General features: G+C 45.9%; 1 protein-coding gene across 4 annotated transcripts in view; it reads right to left on the reverse strand.

The window, feature by feature from the left end:
• naalad2 (N-acetylated alpha-linked acidic dipeptidase 2) overlaps positions 1-25,927 on the reverse strand; it is a 189,975-nt gene that overhangs the window by 135,505 nt on the left and 28,543 nt on the right. For all 4 annotated transcript variants that reach the window (XM_072476461.1, XM_072476459.1, XM_072476460.1 and 1 more), the window contains exon 4: positions 21,486-21,587. In XM_072476461.1, the coding sequence (XP_072332562.1) occupies positions 21,486-21,587 (102 nt within the window). The remainder of the gene's footprint in view (positions 1-21,485; positions 21,588-25,927) is intronic.

The raw sequence follows: 25,927 nt of genomic DNA on the forward strand, positions 1-25,927 counted from the left end.
GACAGTTAAGAGAAGTTCAAGAGAAATCACTGGAGCACTGAGGGAATCCCATAACCTCAGGTATGATGCACATCGAGGAGGCATCCAGGGTGGAGAAGACACTGGGGTTGGGGGAGGTGTGTTGGTGACTCGGAAACATGGGGAGTGTTCATGATCAGGTTCATGATCAGTAAGGATTAGTGCGGGGGTGGAGGGCAGGGGTGGTAGTGTGCAGGGGGAGACAGAACCAGCCTCAGTCTCCCTGGGTGGGGGATATTGGGCACAGCCAATAACATAAGCAGCAATAAGAAAAACCCAGAAGACCTCCGTAAAGTGAAAGATTCATTTATTTACAAAGGACAAAGTTGCAATAAGTATTTTTAACGATTGTACAGCGTGCCAGCAGTGTTGACTTACTACACCTTAATTTTTCTTACCTGATCACTACATGTAAGTACTTCCATGACATATCATCAGCAGAAATGAAGGCAGCGTGCTGACTACTATGTACTCTTATCTATGATAGCTTTGGTGGGCGTCCTCTGGAGGCCGATGTCTGAAGGGTCCTGGCCTGCTTTGGGCCTCCTGCTCTGGGGCAGGTGCACCCTCTCGGACTCAGCGGGTGGAGCGGAAGGGGTAATAGCCAATTGGGACTTGGAAATGCATGAATGAACACCCTTGGAGTATCTTGGGTGGATGCCCCAGGGGTATCCGCCTGGCGCTCCTCAAAGAGTCAGGGAGGGCCCTCGGATATAATAAGGGAGGAGAAAGGGTACCTGCAGGAAGGTCGAGGTGCCCTATCCCCTTCTCGACTAACTCCAAGTGAGGGGTTTGAACAAGTACTGTCCACTAACCTCGATAAGTGTAGCTCAACACCACAGGACGAAGCAGGCTTGATTGGCACCCCATCCAGCACCAGTTCCTCAGGGTAGTATACTAGGCCTGATCATCCTCAGCTACTTCATCAATGACCTCCCTTCTATCACAAGGTCAGAAGTGGGGATGTTACCAGGTGACTGAAAAATGTTCAGCACCATTCGTGACTCCTCAGATAATGAAGTAGTCCATGTACAAATGCAGCAAGATCTGGACAGTATCCAGGCTTGGGCTGGCAAGTTACCTTTGTGCCACATAAGTACCAGGCACTGACTATCTCCTGCAAGAGAGGATCTAATCATCGTCCCTGACATTCAATGGCATTACCATTGTTGAGTGCCCGCATCCTGGGAGTTACCACTGATCAGAAACTGAACTAGACCAGGAATATTAATGCTGTGGTTACCAGAGGTAAAAGGATAGGAGTACTATGGCAAGTAACTCATCTCCTGACCCCCCCTCCCACCACTACTGCACAAAGCCTATCCACCATCTACAAGGCACAAGTCAGGAATACTCTCCACTTGCCTGGAATGAGTGCAGCTCCAAGAGCACTCAAGAAGCTCGACACCATCCAGGACAAAGCACCCGCTTGGTTGCTCCCCCTTCCACCAACATTCAATCCCTCCACCACCGACAAACAGTGGCAGCCATGTGTACCATCTACAAGATGCACTGCAGTAACTCGCCAAGTTTCCTTAGGCAGCACCTTCCAAACCCAAGACCACTACCATCTAGAAGGACAAGAGCAGCAGATACCTGGCAACCCCACCACCTGGAGATTCCCATCCAAGTCACTCATCAACCTGACTTGGAAATATATTGCCATTCCTTCACTGTTGCCGGGTCAAAAACCTGGAACTCCGTCCCTAACAGCACTGGAGGTGTACCTACACCTCAGTGATTACAGTGGTCCAAGAAGGCAACTCACCACCACCTTCTGAAGGGCAATTGTGGATGGGCAATAAATACTGGCCTCACCAGCAACACCCACATCCCGTAAATGAATAAAAAAATTAATAAACATTCAGTCCCTCCACCACTGACTCTCAGTGGCAACTGTGTGTGCTATATGAAAGATTCACTGCTGCAAATTCCGAAGCCTACTTTGGAAGTCCCCTCTAAATCTGCAAGCTCCAGCAGCTAGAAGATGAAGGTCAGTAGGTACATGGGGCCGGATTCTCTGATCCTGAGGCTAAGTTGACGCCGTCGGAAACGCCGTCGCGATTCCCGCACATGCGCGGTGTCTCCCTTGTCCGCCCCGGACCTGACCCAACCTGGCGCTGGGGTACAGGTGCCGGCGTGGAAGAAAGGAGGCCGGGAGACAGGGATGCCGGCCTGCCGAGTGGTGAGTCCCGATCGCGGGCCAGGCCACAGCGGAGGCGCCCTCCCTGCCCCAGGGTTTGACCCCCCTTCCCTCCCACAGGCCGCACCCGGAAATGCCGAGGTCCCCCCGACTCAGAGCATGTTAGAACGGCGCCGGCGGGACTCGGGTTTTTATTTTATATTTTTTACAGATTCGCTGGGAGGCCCCATAGAGCGGCTCCCGACCGGTGCCGCGCCAACCACGACGGCCACAATGGCGCCGACTCTCCGCTCTGCGGAGAATCGCGTCCCGGCATCGTGGCGTGGCACAATTCGCGAGGCCCCACAGCGATTCTCCGACCTGGCGCGAGGTCGGAGAATCCCGCCCATGGAGACAGCAACATCTGCAACTTGCCCTCTACTCCACAGGCTCCCACCTGTGAACACACCATGAACTGTGTGCATGCATAATTAGCTGATCAGCTCACAATTGCACATAATGGCTTCCACGCTCATTGGTGAGGAACATTCCCGGTTTCCATTTCCGCCAAGGAACTTATGCCGGGATGGGAAAATTCCAGCCATAGTGTTTAGGTATTTTTTGTGCCTATCTCACTGAAAACACAGCGCAGGTGACATTGTCTGGGATTCTCCGACCCCCCCGCCGGGTCGGAGAATCGCCGGGGAGGGGGCGCAGGAATCGCGGCATGCCACCCGACGCCGGCTCGCCGGTTCTCAGGCGCCCATTTTCAGGCGCCCGCGGGATCGCCGCAGCGCCGGTCAGGAGCTGTTGAAAGCGCCCCCCCCCGCCAGCGATTCTCCGGGCCTCGAACCCGTCGAGTTTGGTCGAATCCCACTGGCATGGGTTATGTATGGTCCCATCCGGCGGGACCTCGGAGTTCTGTCTGCGGGGGCCGCCCTGGTGGGGGGCAGGGTGATCCGACCCCGGGGGAGGCCTCCACGGTGGCATGGTCCGCGATCGGGGCCTACCGACTGGCAGGCGGGCTAGTTCCGTGTGGGTCTTTTGTTCCTCCACGCCGGCCCTTGCAGGGCTCCACCATATTGCCCGGGGCCGGCGTGGAGACGGGAACCCACACACATGCGCAAACTTGCGCCGGCGGATTTGCGCCGGCTTCCGGGCGCCGGAGCTGCGGACACCACTCGGGCACCGTACTAGCCCCCTAGGAAGGGGTGGATACCTGCCAGTTGAGGCCCGTTGACGCCGGAATGGCTCGCGCCACTTTTCACGCAGGCCTCAGAACCTGGCCGCAGGATTGGAGAATCCCTGCCATTATTTCCCATCTCAGTCAAGGAACCGAGGGGTGAATTACAACTGTTGCTTACATTTCTTGCCTGTAAAAAAAATGGCTAACCAGCGAATATCAGGTGGACACTAAGAGCTGCCTGAGGTGATTTTCAGGTTTGTCTGCAAATGCACTGGAGAGGACTGCTGCTTAAATATGCCTATTGGGGTCCTACAGAGGCAGCTCAAAAAATCAGATTAGGGGAAATTGGAGTGAGGCTTGGAGGTGCCTTGCCCTTTTTAATAATATCTTGCAGCTTGACATGGTCATGTAGTCTCTCCCAGATTTACAGACCCCCAACCAGCAGGTCAGACTTCCCACTCACTGAATGCTTAGCAGCTCTGTCAAAATATGGGGACCCAAACCTGAAAATATTTTGAGTCTCTTGACACTGATATCAAGACACTAGTCTGGATGCTTCACCCATTTCAGTTAAAAAAAACTCCCAATGTTGATTCTCCTTTAAACCACACTGCACAATGGGGAATGCAGGTATTGTGTGCTTTTCAAATTACTGACCAGTAATTACCTTTCTGCTTTGGATTATGCCCTTTGCCTCACGTTTAAGAACCCATATGTAGAATTCAGATTGCATTACTTGTAGCATGTCCAACAAACCCAAATAGCCACCTGGGGGTGCACTGCCAGCCCTGGCAGGTTCTACACCCTGTACCACTGTTGAAGAGTGTGTTCAATCAAGCATCCTCTGCATGCAGCTGAAATGGTGCCACCCTGACATCACACAGTCCTATTAGCCCATTTTCCAAATGTTTCCAAACAGAGCCATTCAATTAATTTGTTTGTCGCTCATCAAAAATTAAGTGCTCAGTTGGAAGAAGGGCCCAGTGCTTACGTTATTTAAAGGGCCTGGCACTGAAATTGCTTATGAGGTCATTTTGAATAATTGTTATTGCTAAGTATGTGAACTCCAGAATGTACTGGCAATGTTGCAGTGTGTTTTTGGTTTTAATAGACCGCTGCTGCACCCTCACAGAGGGCAGAGGATTTGGTGACCTGCTGCAAAAGGCTGCAGCAAGTATCAAGGCTTGATGCACTATCAATTACGACGAGATGAGAGTAGAATGTAATCGAGGCTTTATTACACAGAGATGTGTGGCCTCCTACAGCAGCTTACGAAATGGCTGTTCGGAGAGCACACACATTTATACTCCGCCTCCTGGGCAGAGCCAACAGGCAAGGATCTACCCCCATACCTGTAGTACAGGGGCCTTACCATAATACCCATATATACAATATAATACAACAGTGGTGACTACCACAAGGCTGCAATTGCAGTGTCTCTGGATTTGCACCAAAACAGGTAGATGGCGCCAAGGCTCAGTGGGAAAGCTCTGCTTGATGCCCTTTGACAAGATGAAGCCACACTTTTCTGTGCTTCTTAACAATGAAAGGAGGCTATCTGACAATGCACCCAGCCTCTGGATGTGCATGGCCATAAGCTTCCTCCTGTTTGCTCTCCTGTAGGACTGCATGGCAACACAGAGGTTAACACTGTTGCTTCACAGCGCCAGGGTCCCAGGTTCGATTCCCGGCTTGGGTCACTGTCTGAGCGGAGTCTGCACGTTCTCCCCATGTCTGCGTGGGTTTCCTCCGGGTGCTCCGGTTTCCTCTCACAAGTGCCGAAAGACGTGCTTGTTAGGCGAATTGGACATTCTGAATTCTTCCTCTGTGACCCCGAACAGGCGCCGGAATGTGGCGACTAGGGGCTTTTCACAGTAACTTCATTGCAGTGTTAATGTAAGCCTACTTGTGACTATAATAAAGATTGTTAGATTATTATTAAAGCTTCTCATCTGAATCTCCTGCAATCTCATCCCCTGTTGATCTGGCAAATGAACAATCCTTTGTTCCCTTCGAGGCTGCAACCCACTCACATCTGGTGACTCATCACGTGCAGATCCGAATTCTACACTAGTCTCCAGTGTCAGTATTGGAGCTAGTGGGCAGCAAGGTAGCACAGTGGGTTATGCTGTTGCTTCACAGCTCCAGGGTCCCAGGTTCGATTCCCGGCTTGGGTCACTGTCTGTGCGGAGTCTGCACATTCTCCCGTGTCTGCGTGGGTTTCCTCCGGGTGCTCCGGTTTCCTCTCACAAGTGCCGAAAGACGTGCTTGTTAGGCAAATTGGACATTCTGAATTCTCCCTCTGTGTACCCGAACAGGCGCCGGAATGTGGCGACTAGGGGCTGTTCACAGTAACGTCATTGCAGTGTTAATGTAAGCCTACTTGTGACAATAAATATTATTATTATAGTGGCCACGAGCGTAAGTGGTGGATTTCTTCATCAGTTCCTTTCTGTTCTTCTCTCTTCCTCCTTCTTCTCCAGCTGTTGTGGCTAGGCAGGCAGCTCACCCATGCCAGGTAGGATGAGGTTGTGCTGAGAATTGAGAAGGGTCACCAGGCTGGAGCATTCCAACATCCTCATTGGTTCTCAGCAATGCGAGATACCATGGGCTACATTCCAGTTGGCCCTATGATTTGAAGACCCATCTCCTTGTTATGGCTCAGGAGATCCAGGTGTTCGTGTCCTCTATTGGTTCTGCTCTGCTCCTCTCTATTGTGAGTCACTTTCACCTGCAAGAGAGGGGGAAGAATGTCAATATGATTGTGCAGCACTTTTTGGGTGATGTGCCTGCCACAGCTCGGGCAGTACGCCGCGCTGCCTAGGACCTACAATTACAGCAGATATATTCAGCAGCAGCCTCCTGCAATCCATTGCCGATTCCCTTAGTAGAGATGAAATGCCTTGAATAACAGCAGGCTGACCGCATCAAGATATTTTGCACACTTTCCGGCACCCTTTTGACCACAGAGGCAGCCAGTAACGTGACAGATGCTTATCCCTATTCTCCTATCAGATGGTAGCACAAGGTTTGCATGCTGCCTACCTTCACCTCAACAGGCACAAGCAGGCCACAAAGCAAGAGCCAATCCAATAAATGCTTCGCCAATTTTTAGCTCTCACTAAACTAAAAGAATAAACACTTGATGTGGTGATGTATAATAAAGTAAGCGTTGCTGCTGTCTTCATTCCCAGAGGCTACAAGATACTGCAGCTCCTCAGCTTTCATAAAAGTCAAAGAATTTACAGTGCAGAAGGAGGCCATTCGGCCCATCGAGTCTGCACTGGCCCTTACAAAGAGCACCCCATTCAAGCACACGTATCTACCCTATCTCCGTAACCCAGTAACCCTCACTTAACCTTTTTGAACACGAAGGGCAATTTATCATGGCCAATCCACCTAACCCACACATCTTTGGACTGTGGGAGGAAACCGGAACACCCGGAGGAAACCCACACAGACACAGGGAGAACGTGCAGACTCCGCACAGACAGTGACCCAAGCCAGGAATCGATCCTGGGACTCTGGAGCTGTGAAGCAATTGTGCTAACCACAACACAAAAAAAACACATTTTTTTTGATAAAAACTAACGCTGGGGGAGGAGAACCATAACTGACCTGGGGTTGGAGTAGCTTTTCAGCTCAGCAATGCAGACCAAAAATGTCATTATTATCTAAACTTTATTTTTTTCTAAATCAAGAATAAACAGCAGCCAGAAGATGAAGCTGCAGAATTTGACTTTAATAACACAAATACATGCGTTCCATTGCTTTAAAATCAGTCCTCTTGTAAAAATAAAAGAAATTTCACTTCATCAATCACCTCAAACAGTTTAATATAAACACAGCATCAACATTTTTCCTAAGCTCTTCAAAATAACGATGTAGGATATTGAAGGAAGTGAGAATGGAAATTGAAGGCTGGCCATAATCTTTCAATCTTCTCTGGACTCAGGGGAGATGCCAGAGTAATGGAGAATTGTAAATGTTCCGACCTTGTTCAAAAAGGGTGTAAGGATAGCCCCAGCAAATACAGGCCAGTTAGTTTAACACCAGTAGTGGACAAACTTCAAGAAACAATTATCTGGGATAAAATTCGTAGTCACATGGATAAATCCAGGTTGATGAGGAAGAGCCAACATGATTCTATAAAGGGGGAATCATGGATTTCTTTGAGGCGGTAACAGAAAGGGCTGATGAGGTTAATGCTGTTGATGTGGTGGACTGGATACAGTACCACACAGCCAATGAGTGAAAAACGTTATAGCTCTGGGAATAAAATGAGCAGTAGCAACATGGAATACAAAATTGGTAGGTATTGGGACCCTTACTTTTCCTGGTGTATATTAATGATCTAGATCTCGGTGTGCAGGGGATCGTTTCAAACTTTCAAGCCGATACAAAATTTGGAAGTATCGTAAACAGTAAAGAGGACAGTATAGAACTTCAAAAGGACTTAAGACAACTGGCCGAATGGCCTCCTTCTGCACTGTAAATTCTATGATAATCTATGATTAATCTAGGACAAAGGTTCGAAAAAAACTTGGTGGAGTAGGCAGATCGGTAGCAGATGATGGTCAATATGGAAAAGTCTGAGGTGATACATTTTGGTAGGAAAAACATGGAGAGATATTGAGCACGATTCTCAGGAAATATTTCTAAGTGTGGTAGCGAGTGGGAATTGCCGCGAGCTTCTCGGCGCTCAGCCCGGCAAGACTGGCAATTCGACGTTAATTGGTCGACTTAATGAGGACTCATGGGCTTCTCGCCGCAAATGAAGGCTCGTCAGCTGATTCGTCGGCACCGCACCTCCCCGCTAACAAGGTTGAGCAACACTTAAGCTGCACTTGCTCAGCCAACCCAAGCCAGCTCGCAACCTTCAATGATCTATGCACATATACACCCAAGACCCTCTGCTCCTGCACTCCTTTAAGAATTTTACCACTTGGGGCAGCACGGTGATTCAGTGGTTAGCACTGCTGCCTCACGACACCGAGGACCTGGGTTTGATGTCGGCCTCAGGTCACTGTCGGTGTGGAGTTTGTAAATTCTCCCCGTGTCTTTGTGGGTCTCACCCCCACAATCCAAAGATGTGCAGGGTTGATGGATTGGCCACGCTAAATTGTCCCTTAATTGGGAAAAATGGAACTGGTACACTAAATATAAAAAAATAATAATTTTGCCATTTATTTTACAATGGGCGTGATTCGCCAGCCTCGTTACACTCTAGCTCAAGTGAAACAAGGCCGCTGAATAGCGGGCGAGATCAAAAACGAGAACTGTGCCAGGCGTCAAACAGTTTGCGATGCAACTGGCCTGCTCCCATAGACAAAATCGGGATTCACTGTAGCATGGCGAGAAACCAATTATCACCACTTAAGCCCTATTTCCATACAATTAACGAGAGCCACCCTATATCCAACACCCTCCCGTCATTCAGCAGCCTCCCCAGCATGTATTCCTTTTGAAATACATGAACCTGGGAATGTGAAGAGAGCAGTTAATAAAGCATATAGTATTCTGGATTTTGGATTTGTTTATTGTCACGTGTACCGAGGTACAGTGAAAAGTATTTTTCTATGAGCAGCTCAACAGATCATTAAGTACATGAGAAGAAAAGGGAATAAAAGAAAATACTTAATCGGGCAACACAACATATACAACATAACTACATAAGCACTAGCATCGGATGAAGCATACAGGGTGTAGTGTTAATGAAATCAGTCCACAAGAGGGTCATTTAGGAGTCTGGTGACAGCGGGGAAGCAGCTGTTTTTGAGTCTGTTCGTGCGTGTTTTCAGACTTCTGTATCTCCTGCCCGATGGAAGAAGTTGGAAGAGTGAGTAAGCCGGGTGGGAGGGATCTTTGATTATACTGCTCGCTTTTCCCAGGCAGCGGGAGGTGTAGATGGAGTCAATGGATGGGAGGCAGGTTCGTGTGATGGACTGGGCGGTGTTCACGACTCTCTGAAGTTTCTTGCGGTCCTGGGCCGAGCAGTTGCCATACCAGGCTGTGATGCAGCCTGATAGGATGCTTTCTATGGTGCATCTGTAAAAGTTGGTAAGAGTCAATGTGGACATGCCGAATTTCCTTAGTTTCCTGAGGAAGTATAGGCGCTGTTGTGCTTTCTTGGTGGTAGCGTCGACGTGGGTGGACCAGGACAGATTTTTGGAGATGTGCACCCCTAGGAATTTGAAACTGCAACCATCTCCACCTCGGCCCCGTTGATGCTGACAGGGGTGTGTACAGTACTTTGCTTCCTGAAGTCAATTACCAGCTCTTTAGTTTTGCTGGCATTGAGGGAGAGATTGTTGTCGCTACACCACTCCACTATGTTCTCTATCTTCCTCCTGTATTCGGACTCATCGTTATTCGAGATCCGGCCCACTATGGTCGTATCGTCAGCAAACTTGTAGATGGAGTTGGAACCAAGTTTTGCCACGCAGTTGTGTGTGTACAGAGAGTAGAGTAGGGGGCTAAGTACGCAGCCTTGCGGGGCACCGGTGTTGAGGACTATTGTGGAGGAGGTGTTGTTGTTCATTCTTACTGATTGTGGTCTGTTGGTCAGAAAATCGAGAATCCAGTTGCAGAGTGGGGAGCCAATTCCTAGGTTTTGGAGCTTTGATATGAGCTTGGCTGGGATTATGGTGTTGAAGGCGGAGCTGTAGTCAATAAATAGGAGTCGAATGTAGGAGTCCTTGTTTTCAAGATGCACTCGGGATGAGTGTAGGGCCAGGGAAATGGTGTCTGATGTGGACCGGTTGCAGCGGTATGCGAATTGCAGTGGATCAAGGCGTTCTGGGAGTATGGAGGTGATGCGCTTCATGATCAACCTCTCGAAGCACTTCATTACGACTGAAGTCAGGGCCACTGGTCGGTAGTCATTGAGGCACGTTGCCTGGTTCTTCTTTGGTACCGGTATGATGGTGGTCTTCTTGAATCAGGTGGGGACCTCGGAGTGGAGTCGGGACAAGTTAAAGATGTCCGTGAATACCTCTGCCAGCTGGTCCGCGTAGGCTCTGAGTGCACAACTAGGGATCCCGTCTGGGCCCGTCGCCTTCCGAGGGTTCACTTTCAGGAAGGCCAATCTGACTTCGGAAGCTGTGATGGTGGGTATGGGTGAATTATGGGCTGCTGAGGCACTTGCCAGCGGATTGTTGGTTGCCTGCTCGAACCGGGCATAGAATGCATTGAGTTCATCGGGGAGGGGTGTGCTGCTGCCAGAGATACTGTTCGGCTTCGCAGCCCGTTATGTTGTTTAGTCCTTGCCACAACCGCCAGGCTGGGGGTTAGCTATATTTGGGATAGCGGAAGAGCCGTGAGTGCAGGAGGCGAAAGAGGCCGATATTTTGGCCTTTGCGTCCCTGGTAGGATCTTACTTATGTGGAAGGAAGCGAAACCCCCCCGGCGTGGAGGCCTGGATAAACAATATGGCAGGGTTCATAAAACTGGAACAAATGAAATTTGCGTTGAGAGGATCGGCTCAGGGGTTCTCCAGGCGGTGGCAACCGTTCCTTGACTATCTCGCGGAACGTTAAGGGAAAATAGATCGTCAGCGGCAGCATCCCATAGGGGGGGGGGGGGGGGCACTATATATTTTTTTTTGTTACTTTGTTAGTTCACTATTTTATTTAAATAATGTTACTTATTAGCTATTGTGTTATTTTTTATGTTGATTTGTAAAGTGGAAAAATTGTGTTTGAAAACTTTAATAAAATATATTTTTTTAAAAAAGAGATACCAGAAAGCATTGATTTCATCCCATCATTATTATTGTAACTATTTTTATTGAAATTTACATTTTTACACTATAGCGGCGAAGACTGAAATGGTTATTATTTACAATTTACATGCTGTTCCTTTATGGCAACCATCCCCCCTCCCCCCCATCCCCTTTTCTACAGCCTCTGGGCTCTATCTTAGACACTTTCCTTTGTCGTAGCTGGTCTGTCATTTGTTTTGCTCTTGTAGCTTTGTGGGGGGCCCTCTGGCCCCATGTCGGTCTCTCTCCAGGTTCCCTCCTAGCGTTTTCTTGGGTCTCCCTCCCGTTGCCCCTCCTTCCCCATTCCTGTCCACTTTCTGTGACCCTGTTGGTTCCCATGTGACCCCCCCCCAAACCACCTTTCTATTCACTGTTGGCTTCAAACAGGTCCTGGAACAGGTTGATGAATTGCCCCCACGCTTTGCGGAAGCCATCGTCCAATCCTTTGATGGTGTATTTGATCTTCTCCAGATGGAGAAATTCCGATAGGTCTGCCAGCCAGTTTGCAGCTGTGGGCGGTGCTGCTGATTTCATCCCATCATGAGTAAGCACCAACAGTGGTGAAATAAGAGCAAGCAGTAATGATAGTTGGGGATTAAGTGGCTGCCGCTCAAATCTGTTTTTTTCCCCATCAAGTTCACATATATTTGTAACCAATACCCTTTTAACTCTCAAATATGTACGTCTGGAATTCAAACTGTCTTCTTTCACAAGTTCAGTTTGCTTGATCTCCATTCACTGGGCAGCTGGAGAAAGTGTCAGGAATCTGTCTTTTATGTTAATAGGATGCAACTTGATGTCCTTTCCCTCAATAACTATTGACACACGGGTAAGCATTTCCATGGGTAAATGTGAATTTCAAAGATCGTAGCACATCTACAAATTCTTAAACTCATCCTTTGGCAGCCAAAAGAGTCCATGACTGACTTTTGATTTGGCCCATGACAATACTGGTCATGAATTTGCTGAAACCTGTGCCTTAGCAATCACATCTCCACGTGTACACATTATAAGAGTGACTGATGCCATTGTGTGAAGCACAACATAATTTTGCTGAATTTACAAAGCTCCACATGAATACCTGATGAAAAGGTTGAACGGCTAATTATCATCGTCCCACCAATTAAAATCCTAATAACATAGGAACAGGGCTGGATCATTTATCCCTTCAAGTTTGCTCTACCGTTCAATGGGATCATGGCTGATCTGCAGCTCAATCCATTTATCTGCCTTAGCTCCTTGGTGAGATTGGGTTGCTGAATTAACAGCACAGTGACCTCACAGCCTTGCATCATTACAGAACAGCACTGAACAAATCCAATCATTCAGCAGGCTGCCAGAGGACAGGTGTTCTTCCATGAACCTCATTGAAATTATAATCTCAATTAGGAGCAAAATAAAAGTGCTCTGACAGTCAGGCATTTTCTGCCTTTCCTCTGACTGATATTACTACTTTTATTTTACTATTTATTGATCTTATGCAATAAGCATGTGTTGCATCTGACAGTGAAAAATGGCTCAGGATCACATCCAGTTTGAGAGACATCTCTCTGCTTCTGGGCCCCTTTTTAATGCCAATGTATCTACCCAAAACAAATTTCCGTATGGATAATAATGAATTACGGTCGCCTCCAGAATGTTTTATTTTATTATTTTTTAATTTTAATTTAGGGGCAATTTTAGCCTGCCCAATCCACCTACCCTGCACATTTTTGGGTTTGGGAGGGGGGGTGGGTGGGGGGGGGTGCCATGCAGACATGGTGAAATGTGTAAACTCTACACGGAGAGTGACCCAGGGCCAGGATCGAACCCGTGATGCAGCAGTGCTAACCATTGCGTTACCGTGCCACCCTAGGCGGCAAAATGTTGACGGCAGGGGAATTCAGCGATCGTAATGCCACAGAAAATCAAGGAGAGACAGTTAAGATTTACTCTTGTTTGGGGATTGTCATTGCTGGACACTCATTTGGCACGAATCTTAGTCGCCACTTTATCAGCCGTTACCCAGGTCTTGCTGCAGGTGAACACAGACAAAAATCAGCATGCAGGTACAGCAAGCAATTAAGAAGGAAAACAGAATTTTGCTCCTTATTTCAAATGAAAATGAAATGAAACGAAAATCATTTATTTTCACAAGTAGGCTTCAAATGAAGTTACTGTGAAAAGTCCCTAGTCGCCACATTCCGATGCCTGTTCGGGGAGGCTGGTATGGGAATTGAACCGTGCTGCTGGCATGCCTTGGGCTATTTTAGCCCTGTGCTAAACCAGCCCCAACAAGGCGAATAACATTAGGGAAGTCTTGCTACAATGGCACAGGGCATTGGTGAGAGCACACTAGAGCATTGTGCGTAGATTTGGTCACCTTACTTAAGGAAGGGCATACTTGCATTGAAGGCAGTTCATAGACGATTCACTAGGCTGATTCCGCAGATGAAGGGCTGTCTTACAAGGAAAGGTGGAGTCCACAATCAATGGAGTTCAGAACAATGAGAGGTTATCTTATTGAAACATACAAGATTCTGAGGGCCCTTGATAGGTTAAATAATGAGTGGATGTTTTCCTGAGTTGCATCTGACAATGAAAAATGGCTCAGGATCACATCCAGTTTGAGAGACATCTTTCTGCTTCTGGGCCCCTTTTTAATGCCAATGTATCTACTTATTCTGTTTCATTATTAATCCATCAATCAAACTAAACCCAATATAGACATTCAGCCCATACATATTTCTCCACATTATCACATCAGAGCCATTGTAGAAATCTAGAACCTGTGGGTAGTTTCAAAATACGCAGTCTCCCATTTAATTTGAAAGAGAAATTTCTTCTGTCAGATGGCCATATGTCTTTAGAATTCTCTTCCATACAGAGAAGTGGTGCCTCGATCATTGAATATTCAACTCAAGGTTTTTGATTGACCAAGGCAGTGGGATCAATTGCCCCAAAGCGAGAAAGTAGAGTTCAGGGCAAATCAGATCATATCAACCATGATTCCCCGCTGGGTCACTGTCTGTGAGGAGTCTGCATGTCGTCCCAGTGTCTGCGTGGGTTTGCTCCGGATGCTCCAGTTTCCTCCCACAGCCCAAAGACGTGCTGTTAGGTGAATTGGCCATGATAAATTGCCCCTAGTGTCCAAAATGGTTAGGAGGGGTTGTTGGGTTACAGGGATGGGGTGGAAGTGAGGGCTTAAGTGGGCCGGTGCAGACTCGATGGGCCGAATGGCCTTCTTCTGCACTGTATGTTCTATGATCATATTGTCCAACTGATAACCCCTAATTACTGCTAGATTTCTTCACAGGCCTGTGCTCCAGAACCAGCCACACCCCAATCAAAATTTAAGTTAATGGAAATTGAGGAAAATTGTACACTGGTTGGAGTCATACCTATCACAAAGACGATGGTTGTGGTTGTAGGAGCCCAGTCATCTCAGTCTTTTAACCAACCTGTTCCAGTGCAGCTATAGCATCGGTATCTACCAAGTGCGATGAACGGAGGATTTTAGGAATAATGGCTTCGAAATATTGGGACATTAAGGGTTGAAAGCCTGGGGTTATATAATGTGTTTGATAGTGCAATAGTGTATGCAATAGTGTGTTTATAGTGTGTTTGATAGTGCAATGGTCATGTTTTTAAAAAGGATTTTGTTTTACAGGGCCTGGGTGCTTTTAGGAACCAGAAGGGGAAACTGACCAGAGGAATGTTTTCAGTCTGTGCTAATGCAGTGATGTTTGACTGGGAAAGTCGCTGTAGAGTTAATGTGCTTTCAGTCACAGAATTAATTTGTTTTTAAGCTTGGGCCAATGATGTATTTGCTGAGTGGAGTCAAGGGTAGCAGAGACATTTTTGAAAAGCTTTGGACAGGAGTTGAAGTCTGATCTGTCTGATACGGAGTTCACATTTCTGTCACAGTACGATAGCTAGAAAAAGAGTAATAAAATATAAGGCAGATCAGTCTTGCCTGAGGACAAGGTAGAAGCTGAAACACACCAGATGAACTAGCTTTTTGAAGATATTCAGGCAAAGAACTAGGGGTTCTAACATTAGCCAAATCTGTTCTGTATGTTTTGTTTCTTGTTGTTTAATGTGGAATTAAGTAATAGTGTTTAAGGGGTAATTGGAATCTGTTCTTTCCATTGTGAAGTTGAAAGTTTAATAATGAATTCCTAATAAAGTTTTGTTTTAAAAATCACTCCTGGAATGAATCATTCTTTCCGCACAGTCTTACAAATAAGCTAAAATATTGGGAGTTTGGTCCAGTACCCAACCACTGTTAGGGCTTGATCTGGGATTATAATACAAGCAATGTGGAAAGTTGCCCAGATATGTCCTGTCCACAAAAAACAGCACAAAGCCAATCTGGCCAATTATCACCCCAACAGTCTTTACTCAATCATTAGCAAAGTGATGCAAGTTGTCATCAACACAGCCATCAAGGTGCTGGGGCTGGTTTAGCTCACTGGGCTAATCGCTGGCTTTTAAAGCAGACCAAGGCAGGCCAGCAGCACGGTTCAATTCCCTTACCAGCCTCCCCGAACAGGCGCCGGAATGTGGCGACTAGGGGCTTTTCACAGTAACTTCATTGAAGCCTACTCGTGATAATAAGCGGTTTTCATTCATTTCATTCAAGTATGACTATTAGAGCAATGTGATGAGAAATTCTCCCTTTAACATGGTCAAACGCATTTCTCTAACTTTGTGGTCTTCTACTAACTCGGTGATTGAAGATAAACATTACTTAATAATTGATTTATGTCCAATTTAAATATTTTATTGTAACAATATTAAGATCCAAGGTTGCATTTTTTATATTTTCCTGAACAATTAATATTTATTATAAGAAGAAGAGCTAGGAGCAGGAGTAGTCCATTTGGCCCTTTGAGCCTGCTCCGCCATTCAATGAAATCATGGCTGATCTTTTGTGGACTCAGCTCCTCTTTCCCACCCGAACACCATAACTCTTTATGCCTTTATTCTTCAAAAAACTATCGTTATCTTGAAAACATTTATTGAAGGAGCCTCAACTGCTTCACTGGGCAGGGAATTCCATAGATTCACAACCCTTTGGGTGAAGAAGTTCCTCCTAAGCTCAGTACTAAATCTACTTCCCCTTATTTTGAGGCTATAATCTGGCTGAAATAGTGCAGAAGGAGGCCATTCAGCCCATCGAGTCTGCAATGACCCTCCGAAAGAGCACCCTACCTAGGCCCATGCCCCCACTCTATCCCGGTAACCCCAACTAACCTTTTTGACACTAAGGGGCAATTTAGCATGGCCAATCAACCTAACCTGCACAACTTTAGACTGTGGGAGGAAACCGCAGCACCCGGAGGAAATCTATGCAAACACGGGGAGAATGTGCAGACTCCACACAGACAGTCACCCAAGGTTGGAATCGAACCCGGATCCCGGGCTCTGTGAGGCAGCAGTTCCACTGTGCCACCCTACTCCACCATAATTGTTCAGTACTGCTGTCAAGATGTGTGATAAATTATGAATACAGCAATTGAGAGGCCTTTAAATAATGGCCTTTGTGATAGGAATCGTACAATTATCAATGGAATGGTACATAACATTCTAACTGATTAAGCAGATTGCCCAAAATTGACAACTGTCCAGGCATGGGTCCATGTAAAGCGCTTTCTCTCAATATTTGGAATATACCTCCACTACACAGACTGCATTAAATTATGAATTTAAGGCACTGGAAAACAAGTTTTCCATGTGTCGATGGTAAATGTAATGGGTTTACAAGAGATAAATAGGGAGATCTGGATGGCAAGCAGAATGAGGAAGTAATCAGTAACAGCCTTCTTGGAACGAAGACCCAAAGTGCAGAGGTCACGCAAATGGTGGCATCAAAATGGTGGCAACGGGTAAATGAGTTTGTACAAAGGCTGATATTGAGAGAGAGTTCTTTAGAGCAGTCAATTCAGAGAGGAGTAGCGAACAGAGAGAAGGAAAAAGGTTTGCATGAGATTTGAAGGGGATGATGTTAAATGCCAAGGACTTTATCTTAAAGCTATGAGGAATGTGAGGTGTATGAAACAGCGGCTTCGGTGCAACTGGAGGATGAGGGCAGGCATCAAGGTGGCTTCAAGAATGACCATATGGGGAGGAAAATAGAAGAGAAGAGGTGTCACATATCTGTACTGCCAAGATAAATTAACAAACTAAGTTGGTATTTCCCAAGTTGCCTCAAATTGCCTTTCATTGCTTAATATCATCTCTAATTTAGAAAACGTTTGCATTGAGTTTCTGAATCGGTGCTATTAGTAGAAATTAGAAACATTTGGGGTTCCAAAACGGTTCTCTGGGGTTTCCTGTCTTTTCCTATTCATCCCCAGAATATATTCACTCTGGAATCCCATCACTTTAACTTAACCAATAATCTTTCACACAAAACCTTGTCACAAGCTTTTTATGAATTAGGATACAACTTATCTGGGTTTTTTTACGCAGTCCACTGAACCGTAAATTTTAAGATTAATTTCATATGCTAATAGCCACACTTTGCAGATGAAGCTAGTAACTGACACAAAATTATGGCACAAATCTTTGAATATCCAGTGTGGCGAAATCTGGACTTAAGTCTGGATGTGCATCAGGAAACCACGTGAATGCCTCTTGCACTGAATTGTGCCAGGGCCTTAGGTGAGATACACACTACTTACCCAGATACTTACCTGAGAACATTATAAATTTTCATCTCCGGGATAACTCCATGGTTAGGTACAGAGGAGCAGGAGCAGGCTATTCAGCCTGTTGTGCCTTCAATGCTATCGTGGTTTATCAGACGCATCAATGCCTTTTACATAGGAACATACGAATTAGGAGCAGAGTAGGCAATTCAGCCCTTCGAGCCTGCTCCGCCATTCAATCATGGCTGATCTCTTCCTGGTCTCAAATCCACCTCCCTGTTCCCATGTCCCTTTAACCCATTTTTAAAAATCAAAAATATATTTATCTCCTTCTTGAAACCATTTAATATCTCAGATTCCACCATACTATGGAGCAGCGAGTCCCACAAATTCACCACCCTCTGTGAGAAGTAGTTCCTCCTCATCTCAGTTCTACATCTTTTTTTCTGTTAAATTTAGAGTACCCAATTATTTCCTTCCAATTAAGGGGCAATTTAGTGTGACTAATCCACCTAACCTTCACATCTTTTGGTTGTGGGGGTGAGACCCATGCCAGCCAGAGAAGGACCCATTTATCCCGACCCTCTACTTTCTGTCAGCCAGTCAATCCTCAATCCAATCAAGTACTCTACTCCCAATCCCATGCGATCTCACCTTCTGGATCAGTCTTTTATGCGGCGCCTTGTCAAATGCCTTCTGGAAGTCTCGATATACCACATGCACAGGTTCCTCATTATCCACCTTGATGGTTACGTCCTCAAGGAACTCAAGCAAGTTTGTTAAGTGTGACTTACCCTTCATAAAACCATGCTGACAATGGTTGATTGAGCTTTGTCTTTCCAAATGTTCAGTCATCTCCGCTTTAATGATTGCTTCCAGCAACTTCCCCACCATAGAGGTCAAGCTAACCAGTCTATATTTTCCTGCTTTTGGTCTATCTCCCTTTTTGAATAGGGGCATCACATTAGTGTGTTTCCAATCCACCGGGACCCTTCCAGAATCCAGGGCATTTTGAAATATTATAACCATTTCATCCATCATCTCTGCTGCCGCCCTTAATACCCTAGGGTGCAGGCCATCAGGTCCCAGAGACTCATCTGCCTTAAATCCCAATAGTATGTCTCCCTGGTGATGGTTATTGCACCAAGTTCCTCTGCATTAACTGTACTTTTTGAAAATTTTTGTTATTTTCTATTGTGAAAACAGAGGCTAAATATTGATTCAGTACCTCTGCCATCTGTGTTTCCCATTATTACCTCACCAGTATCGCCGTCTAAAAGGTCAACATTTATTTTAGCTATTCTTTTCCTTTTTATACTTATAGAAGCTTTTGATATCAGTGTTTAAGTTTGCTGCTAGTTTCTTTTTGTAGATCAACTGAGTTTGTTTGATTTTATTGTTAGTAGCCTTTTGCTGAACGTTTTAAAGTTCTCCCAATCCTCCAGATTGCCACTAGGTTTTGCAGTATGGTATGCCCTAGATTTTACCTTTATGTCTTCCTTGACTTCCTTTTTTTTAAGCCATAAAACATTTTTCTCCCTTTTACAATTCCTCTTCCTCTCAGGAATATACTTTCATTGGGAGGTATTTAATTTCTCCCTGAACATCTGCCATTGTTCTTCAACTGTTCTGCGCTCAATTATTTGTGCACAGTCTACTTGGGCCAATTTTCTCCTCAGGCGTGTATAACTACCTCTGCCCAACGCTCTAGTATGGCATTCTGTCTTCTTTCGCTCAATCGGAACTTGAAATTCTAGCATGCTGTGATCACTCCTTTCAAGAGGATCCTGAACGGCAAGACTATTTATCATCCCTTCTTTGTTACATAATACTAAATCACCTGCTCCCTGGTTGGCTCCACAGCATGTTGCTCTAAGAAATAATCCCTCATAGTCTATGAAATGCCCATAATCCTTTATATTATTGTTAATCTGGAATCTATCAATCTCTACCTTAAACATACTCAATGACTGAGCTTCCACACCCCTCTGGGGTGAGAATTTCAAAGATTCATAAACCCTCTATGTAAAGACATTTTGCCTCATCTCGGTCCTAAGTGGATTGCACCCTCCGCCCCCTCCCCCCCACCCTTGAAATTGTGGCCCCCTGGTTCTAGGCTCCCCAGCCAAGGATACAACTTGTATACATCTAGTCTGTCTATTCCTATTTTGTAGGTTTCAATAAGATCACCTCCCATTCTTTGAAGCTCTAGAGAATACAGGCCCAGATTGCCTAATCTCTCTTCATAAAACAGTCCTTCAACGCCGGAACAAGTCTGGTGAAACTTGGTTGCACTCCTTCTATCGCAATAATATTCTTCGAGGTAAGACCAACTAGGGGCTTTTCACAGTAACTTCATACTTGTGACAATAAGAGATTATTATTATTAAAACTGCAAACAGTATTCCAAGTGCAGTCTAACCGAGTTTCAATACAATTGAAGCAAGGCTCCATTGCTCTTGTACTCAAAACCCGCTTGTAACAAGGCAATCACATTAGCCTGCCTACTAGCTTGCTGCACCTGCATGTTAATCTTCAGTGACTTTTGGACAAGCACACCCAGGTCCCTTGGTTCATCTACACTTTTGAATTTCTTACAATTTAGGAAATACTCTGCACTTCTGTTCCTTCTACCAAAGTGGATTATCTCACATTTTCCACATTATATTCCATCCGTCATGTACGCACACTCAAACAAACTCAAATCCCCATCCTCCAAACACAGCCCTCGTAGCCCCAACCACTGCACTGACCCAAACAGAGTCGTCCACCCAGAGTGCCCATCCAAACTGTTGCCGAACCAACCTCCTCCCAACTTCCACACAACCGAGCCCAACCAACCTGAACCCAGTTATACTCCTGGCTCAACCAGACTATCCACTCCAACCTGACCTGTCTGCGGTCTGTGACTGGACTATCCACATACTGTCCCCACCTCCTACCGACCAGACTACCCCTCCGACCTGACCCAACTGCTACCTGACCTGACCCAGCTAACACAGACCCGACTTCTACCCAATGCAGAGACAGCCACATTGGGAGCAATGAATACAGTGGACCAAATTGGAGGAGGTGCAAGTGAAAGTTTGCTTCACCGGAAAAGAATCATTGGGCCCTTGGACAGTAGGTGAGTGGAGGTAAAGGGGTAGGTGTTGCGCCTTCTGCATTTGAATGGGAAGGTGCCCTGGGAAGGGGATGAAGGGTTGGGGGCGATGGAGGAGTGAACCAGGTTGTCACAGAGGGAGTGGTCACTGCAGAATGTTGACGTATTGCTCAAACAAACATGCACCTCCAAAACAAACTTGTTTATATTGAGATATGAAAAGCTGACTTGTTAAATTGAGTTTAGAGCAGTTATTTTCATACTATTTCCAAAGAGTAGTGATATCATTACATTGTCAGGGATGAGGAGACAGTTTGAATCCTGTACATTAAGATACTGTTTATCACATGTTCCATTCTTCTACCATTAGCTCTGTGGTTGGGTAAAGTGGCAATTTTTGGGGAAAGGATAGCAGTAACAGAATTTTAACTTTTATGGGGTACCTAAAAGATTTCCAACCCGACTAGTTTTTAAATCATTTGATTACAGCATAATGGGGGAGAAATTCATTTGCGCAAGCAGTGCTATGCAGATATATCATGATACCCCAGGAGAAACACACACAGTGATCTTCACTGATATCCTTATAGATGTTAGCTAGAAGCTGCACTATAGAAATTAATTTCTTCCCTCATGTTTCCACGGTTAGATAAGCTTACCACTGGTATGCCTGCTGGAGAATAGGCATTGTAGGGTGGTACTAGGTCCTCTACATTTTCATATCCAGGAGGTAATGGTTCATAGAAAGATGTATTGAAGATCTAAAATAAAAAGTAAAGAATGTTGATTTTATATTTATAGGTTAACTCACATTGCTTAGTTAGTTTTGGTCTGGCTCCTGTTACTCTCAGACCTGATACTCATAACATTGCGCATCTGGCATATGATTATAGCACACCCCACCCCTCCAAAAATGCATCAGTTCAGGTTTAAGTTTTAAAATATCAAATCTGGCCCAAACCCATCTCGCAGCACCCTGCCTCCCAAAATCCATTTCTGGATTTAACAGAGGTGCACTAGGTAACGGTAGCCAACTTGTTCCCAACCAGTGGGTTACCCCAAACAGGCTGACTTCTGGGCAAGGACCTAATCAAAAGGAATATGCATATTGTCCAGTCAAAATATTGTAGCACACAGGTAGTAAAATTACTTTTTATAAGTTAGGAGCTAGAAAGTTTTTGTTTTTTTAAATGGCTACACCTCAGGTGTTCTTGTGGAATGGATTGTGTTATTGGGTTATGAATGATCTGTTGCCCTGGGCAGCACGGTGCCGAAGTGGTTAGCACTGCTGCCTCATGGTGCTGAGGACCCGGGTTCAATTGTGGCCCCGGATCACTGTCCGTGTGGAGTTTGCACATTCTCCCCATGTCTGCGTGTGTCTCACCCCATGCCAAAAACATGTGCAGGGTAGGTGGTCTGACCACGCAAAATTATAATTGGAAAACTTGAAAAATGAATGATCTATTGTGACTACATAATCACATGGAATGGTTATTCCCTATTGGAGGTTACCATTGAGTCTGCTTGCACTAGCCTATAAGGCAGTGGATTCCAGCTCACACCATGTTATGAAAAAGAAAAAATCATTTCCTGCTCCTACCCACTTCTATTAATTATCTTCAAAGCAGAAACTATTTTATTTGCAAAACCTTGTCTGGATTCATAGCACTGCATTAATTATTTTAGTAGATTGCATTCCTTAAAGATAACATGCCTCTATTCCTGCACTTTTTAAATTCGGATGTATAAATAATTTTTTTTTTAAATGATTGTTAGGAAAACAAAGGTAGTTTGAAGGAATTTATATTTGTATTGTTAAACATCAGAAAAAATTTATTTTTTAAGTAAGTTACGTTAATGTTGCTGTGCCTGTAAAGGGTAAAACCGATAGTTAGATTCGTGCTGGACAAAGGAATTTGTATGTGTGGGGATTGGTTTCAATTCCAATGGAGATTGTATTGTGCTTAGAGAGAGTTATGCATCAAAAATAAATAGTAGTAGCAGTGGTTGCTTAGCAGCTAGAACATAGAACCTTCAGTGCAGAAGGCCATTCGGCCCATCACATCTGCACCGGCTCTTGGAAAGAGCACCCTAGTGAAGACAGCGCCTCCACCCGATCCCCGTAACCCCACCTAACCTTTGTGGACACTAAGGGCAATTTATCATGGTCAATCCACCTAACCTGCACATCTTTGAACTGTGGGAGGATACCGGAGTCCCTGGAGGAAACCCACGCAGACACGGGGAGAACGTTCAGACTCCGTACAGACAGTGACTCAAGCTGGGAATCGAACGTGGGACCCTGGAGCTGTGAAGCAACTGTGCTGACCACTGTGCTACCATGCTACCCCAGCTGGAGGCCCTTCGGTTAAAAAAAAGGCATTTAAGTTTTAGCGGAATTTGTTGGCAGCTGGAGAGAGATAGTGAGAGAGAAGGCAGCTGTCACAGTTCTGCTGGAAACAGTTGGTCAAGAAGGCTAGAGTGGTCACCTCTCTCTCAGCTTTTCTAGAAGAAAAGCCATATTATGGAATAATTGTGAAGAAACCAAGTGCAGAGATCTGAAGAGCTGCTAGTTAAGGAATCTAGAGACATGAATAGAAATTTCCAAGAAGCCTGAGACTAAAGGTACTAGAACAGACAACTGTTCAGTCAAGATAGACAAAGCTGAGAAGGCAGCTGAGATGCCCGAAACGTATCTGAAGGGATTTTCAGGTTTGTGAGATTTTACTACAGTCTGTGGAATGGGAGTGGAAATAACTATGGAAATCAGTGGCTGGATCTCAGAATTTGTGTAAAAGCAGTTAAGACAAAGAAAACCTAAAAGGAGGTGGTGCAAAATCCTGGACTGGATTCACTGTTGAACTGAAGCTTGGCTTAAAGCTAGTCATTTGTAAAACCTGCAATGGGTTTCAGAATTTAAACCCCTGGACCCCCAAACAACGCACTTATTCGGAGTCGCCGAACACCTCCCTCCCCCCAGCACCCCACGACACATCAGCAGGGTACCCCTGGCCCGATCCCCAGTGTGGGCAAAATGCCAGCTTAGCACCTTAGCACTGCCAGCCTGGCATTGCCCTTGCCTGGGCCATGTGGGCACCCTGGTGGCACTGCCAGGATACCAGACTGGCAGTGCCCACGTGGAACCAGCAGTGCCAGGGTACCACCCTGGCAGATCACCCAGGGGCCGTCAATCGCCTGGGAAACCCCCAATTGCCGTTCCGCATGGTCCCCATTTGTGGTGACCAGTGCTAAATGGCGCCAGGCTGGGGTCTCCTAGGCGAGGCCAATAGATTCCGGGTGGCCCTTTGATCCAGCGGCAGCATAGCTATGCGAGAGTTTAAGCTCTTTTAGCTATTAGAATCTGGGTCCCGTCCATTGTGCACAGGATCCAGATCGTAACATCTCACGAGATCTCTTTAGATCTCGCGAGGCATAACGACCATCGGGAACCCTGGTAGAAGCCTCTCCCATTCTCACCGAAGTATCTATATTTTCGACAGGAGCTTGGGTCATAACTTAGGTCTGAAAACCCAGTTACTCCCAACTGCCATTCAACATCAAAGAACCATGAGAGAGGACCCCCATCCAGACCTGCAACGACAAATGTAAACAAGTGATTTGTTTCTTATTATTTCATTAATTACCCAAGCTTGTGAGTCATCAATAAAATCCATCTTTTCTTGTGTAAACGTGGCTGTGTCTTTGAGGGAGTAAGTGTTACATTGCATCTTTATTGTTATGTGAACAAACATTCATTTTTCTTCTGAGTAAAACTTACTCGGAAGCCAGTTTATGGCTCAAGTTTAGAATCACAATACGCAAAGGGTACAAAACACTTGCTCCGAAATATACAGCTTGCTGCAAACAACTGAGCGGTGAGGTAAAAACAGAAAAGTTATCCCACTCCCTAATAATGCACAAGCGGGAGAGTGGACACCTCAAGATGGAAGCAGCCTCTCAGTAAGTTTGAAATCTTACAACTCGCAGCTGCCAGACCGTCCTCATGGGCTTGCTGGTTTATTGGATGAACATAAACGATATACAGATATGTAAGACTATACTCAATCTGAGCCAAGAGCATTTTCAACTCCTAGTTGTGTCTCTCGCACATCAAGTGGGCTGTTTCTCCAGTCCCACACGACTCCTTTCAACCCTCAGCACCCAAAGACTACTGGCTCAAATGGCTACCTGCTGCTTGTGCTAACAGTCTCACGACAATCCAAACTCTTGGAAACTGCCCCGATGTAGGACACGCTGGCAAATTACAGGTATACCTGCCTCTGGTTATTCCTTCAGGGCCATTTAAAAATTCGACCACATGCATTTACCCACAAACTTAATCTGCAATTGCTTCTTTTCATTTCATTTTTTTTTTTAATCCCCAGGATCCACACTGCCTTCTCTATTTAAAACCAACACATTTTACTTGGGAATCAGAGAAGGATTTATTGTAAATTAGAAATAAATTATTGCTGCTGTAGTTTCATAGGCATAGGAATGCTGAAGGCGGACTTCCGGTGGCAGCTATGAAGGATTAGGTTTCATATTTGGTGGCTCCCGCTCGGGTCGGACCTTTTTTCCCCGATTTTTTGTCGGATTTGACTGAGGCTGCAGCGGGGGAAAGCACGGCGGACGACCGGGGTCCTGGCTCGACGACCCAGCGGTCGACGGAGTAGCTGATGCAGTTCATACAGGAGGGCTTCGCCAAGCAGAAATAGGAATGCTTGGACCCGATTAAGGAATCGATTGCTCGGCTGGAACATAGACTGGATGCTCAAGATCGGGTGATCCAGAAAGTGGAGAAGGCACTGACTGAGCAGGAGGAACACCAAACAGCAATAGAGTTGGAGGTGGGGATGCTGAGAGGCCAACAGAAAAGGCTCCAGGAGAAGGTGGAGGATCTAGAGACTAGGTCCTGCTGGCAGAACTTGAGAATCGTTGGTCTCCCAGAGGGGTCCGAAGGAGCGGGTGCAGGGGCTTATATAGCGGGCATGTTCGAGAAGTTACTGGGGGATGGGATGCTCTCCCGACCCTTGGAGGTGGACAGGGCACACAGAGCGCTCGCGAGGAAGCCACGTTTAGGTCCCCCTCCCGCCCCCCC

Source organism: Scyliorhinus torazame, chromosome 15 (genome assembly GCF_047496885.1).
Source record: "Scyliorhinus torazame isolate Kashiwa2021f chromosome 15, sScyTor2.1, whole genome shotgun sequence".
Classification (NCBI taxonomy): Eukaryota; Metazoa; Chordata; class Chondrichthyes; order Carcharhiniformes; family Scyliorhinidae; genus Scyliorhinus; species Scyliorhinus torazame.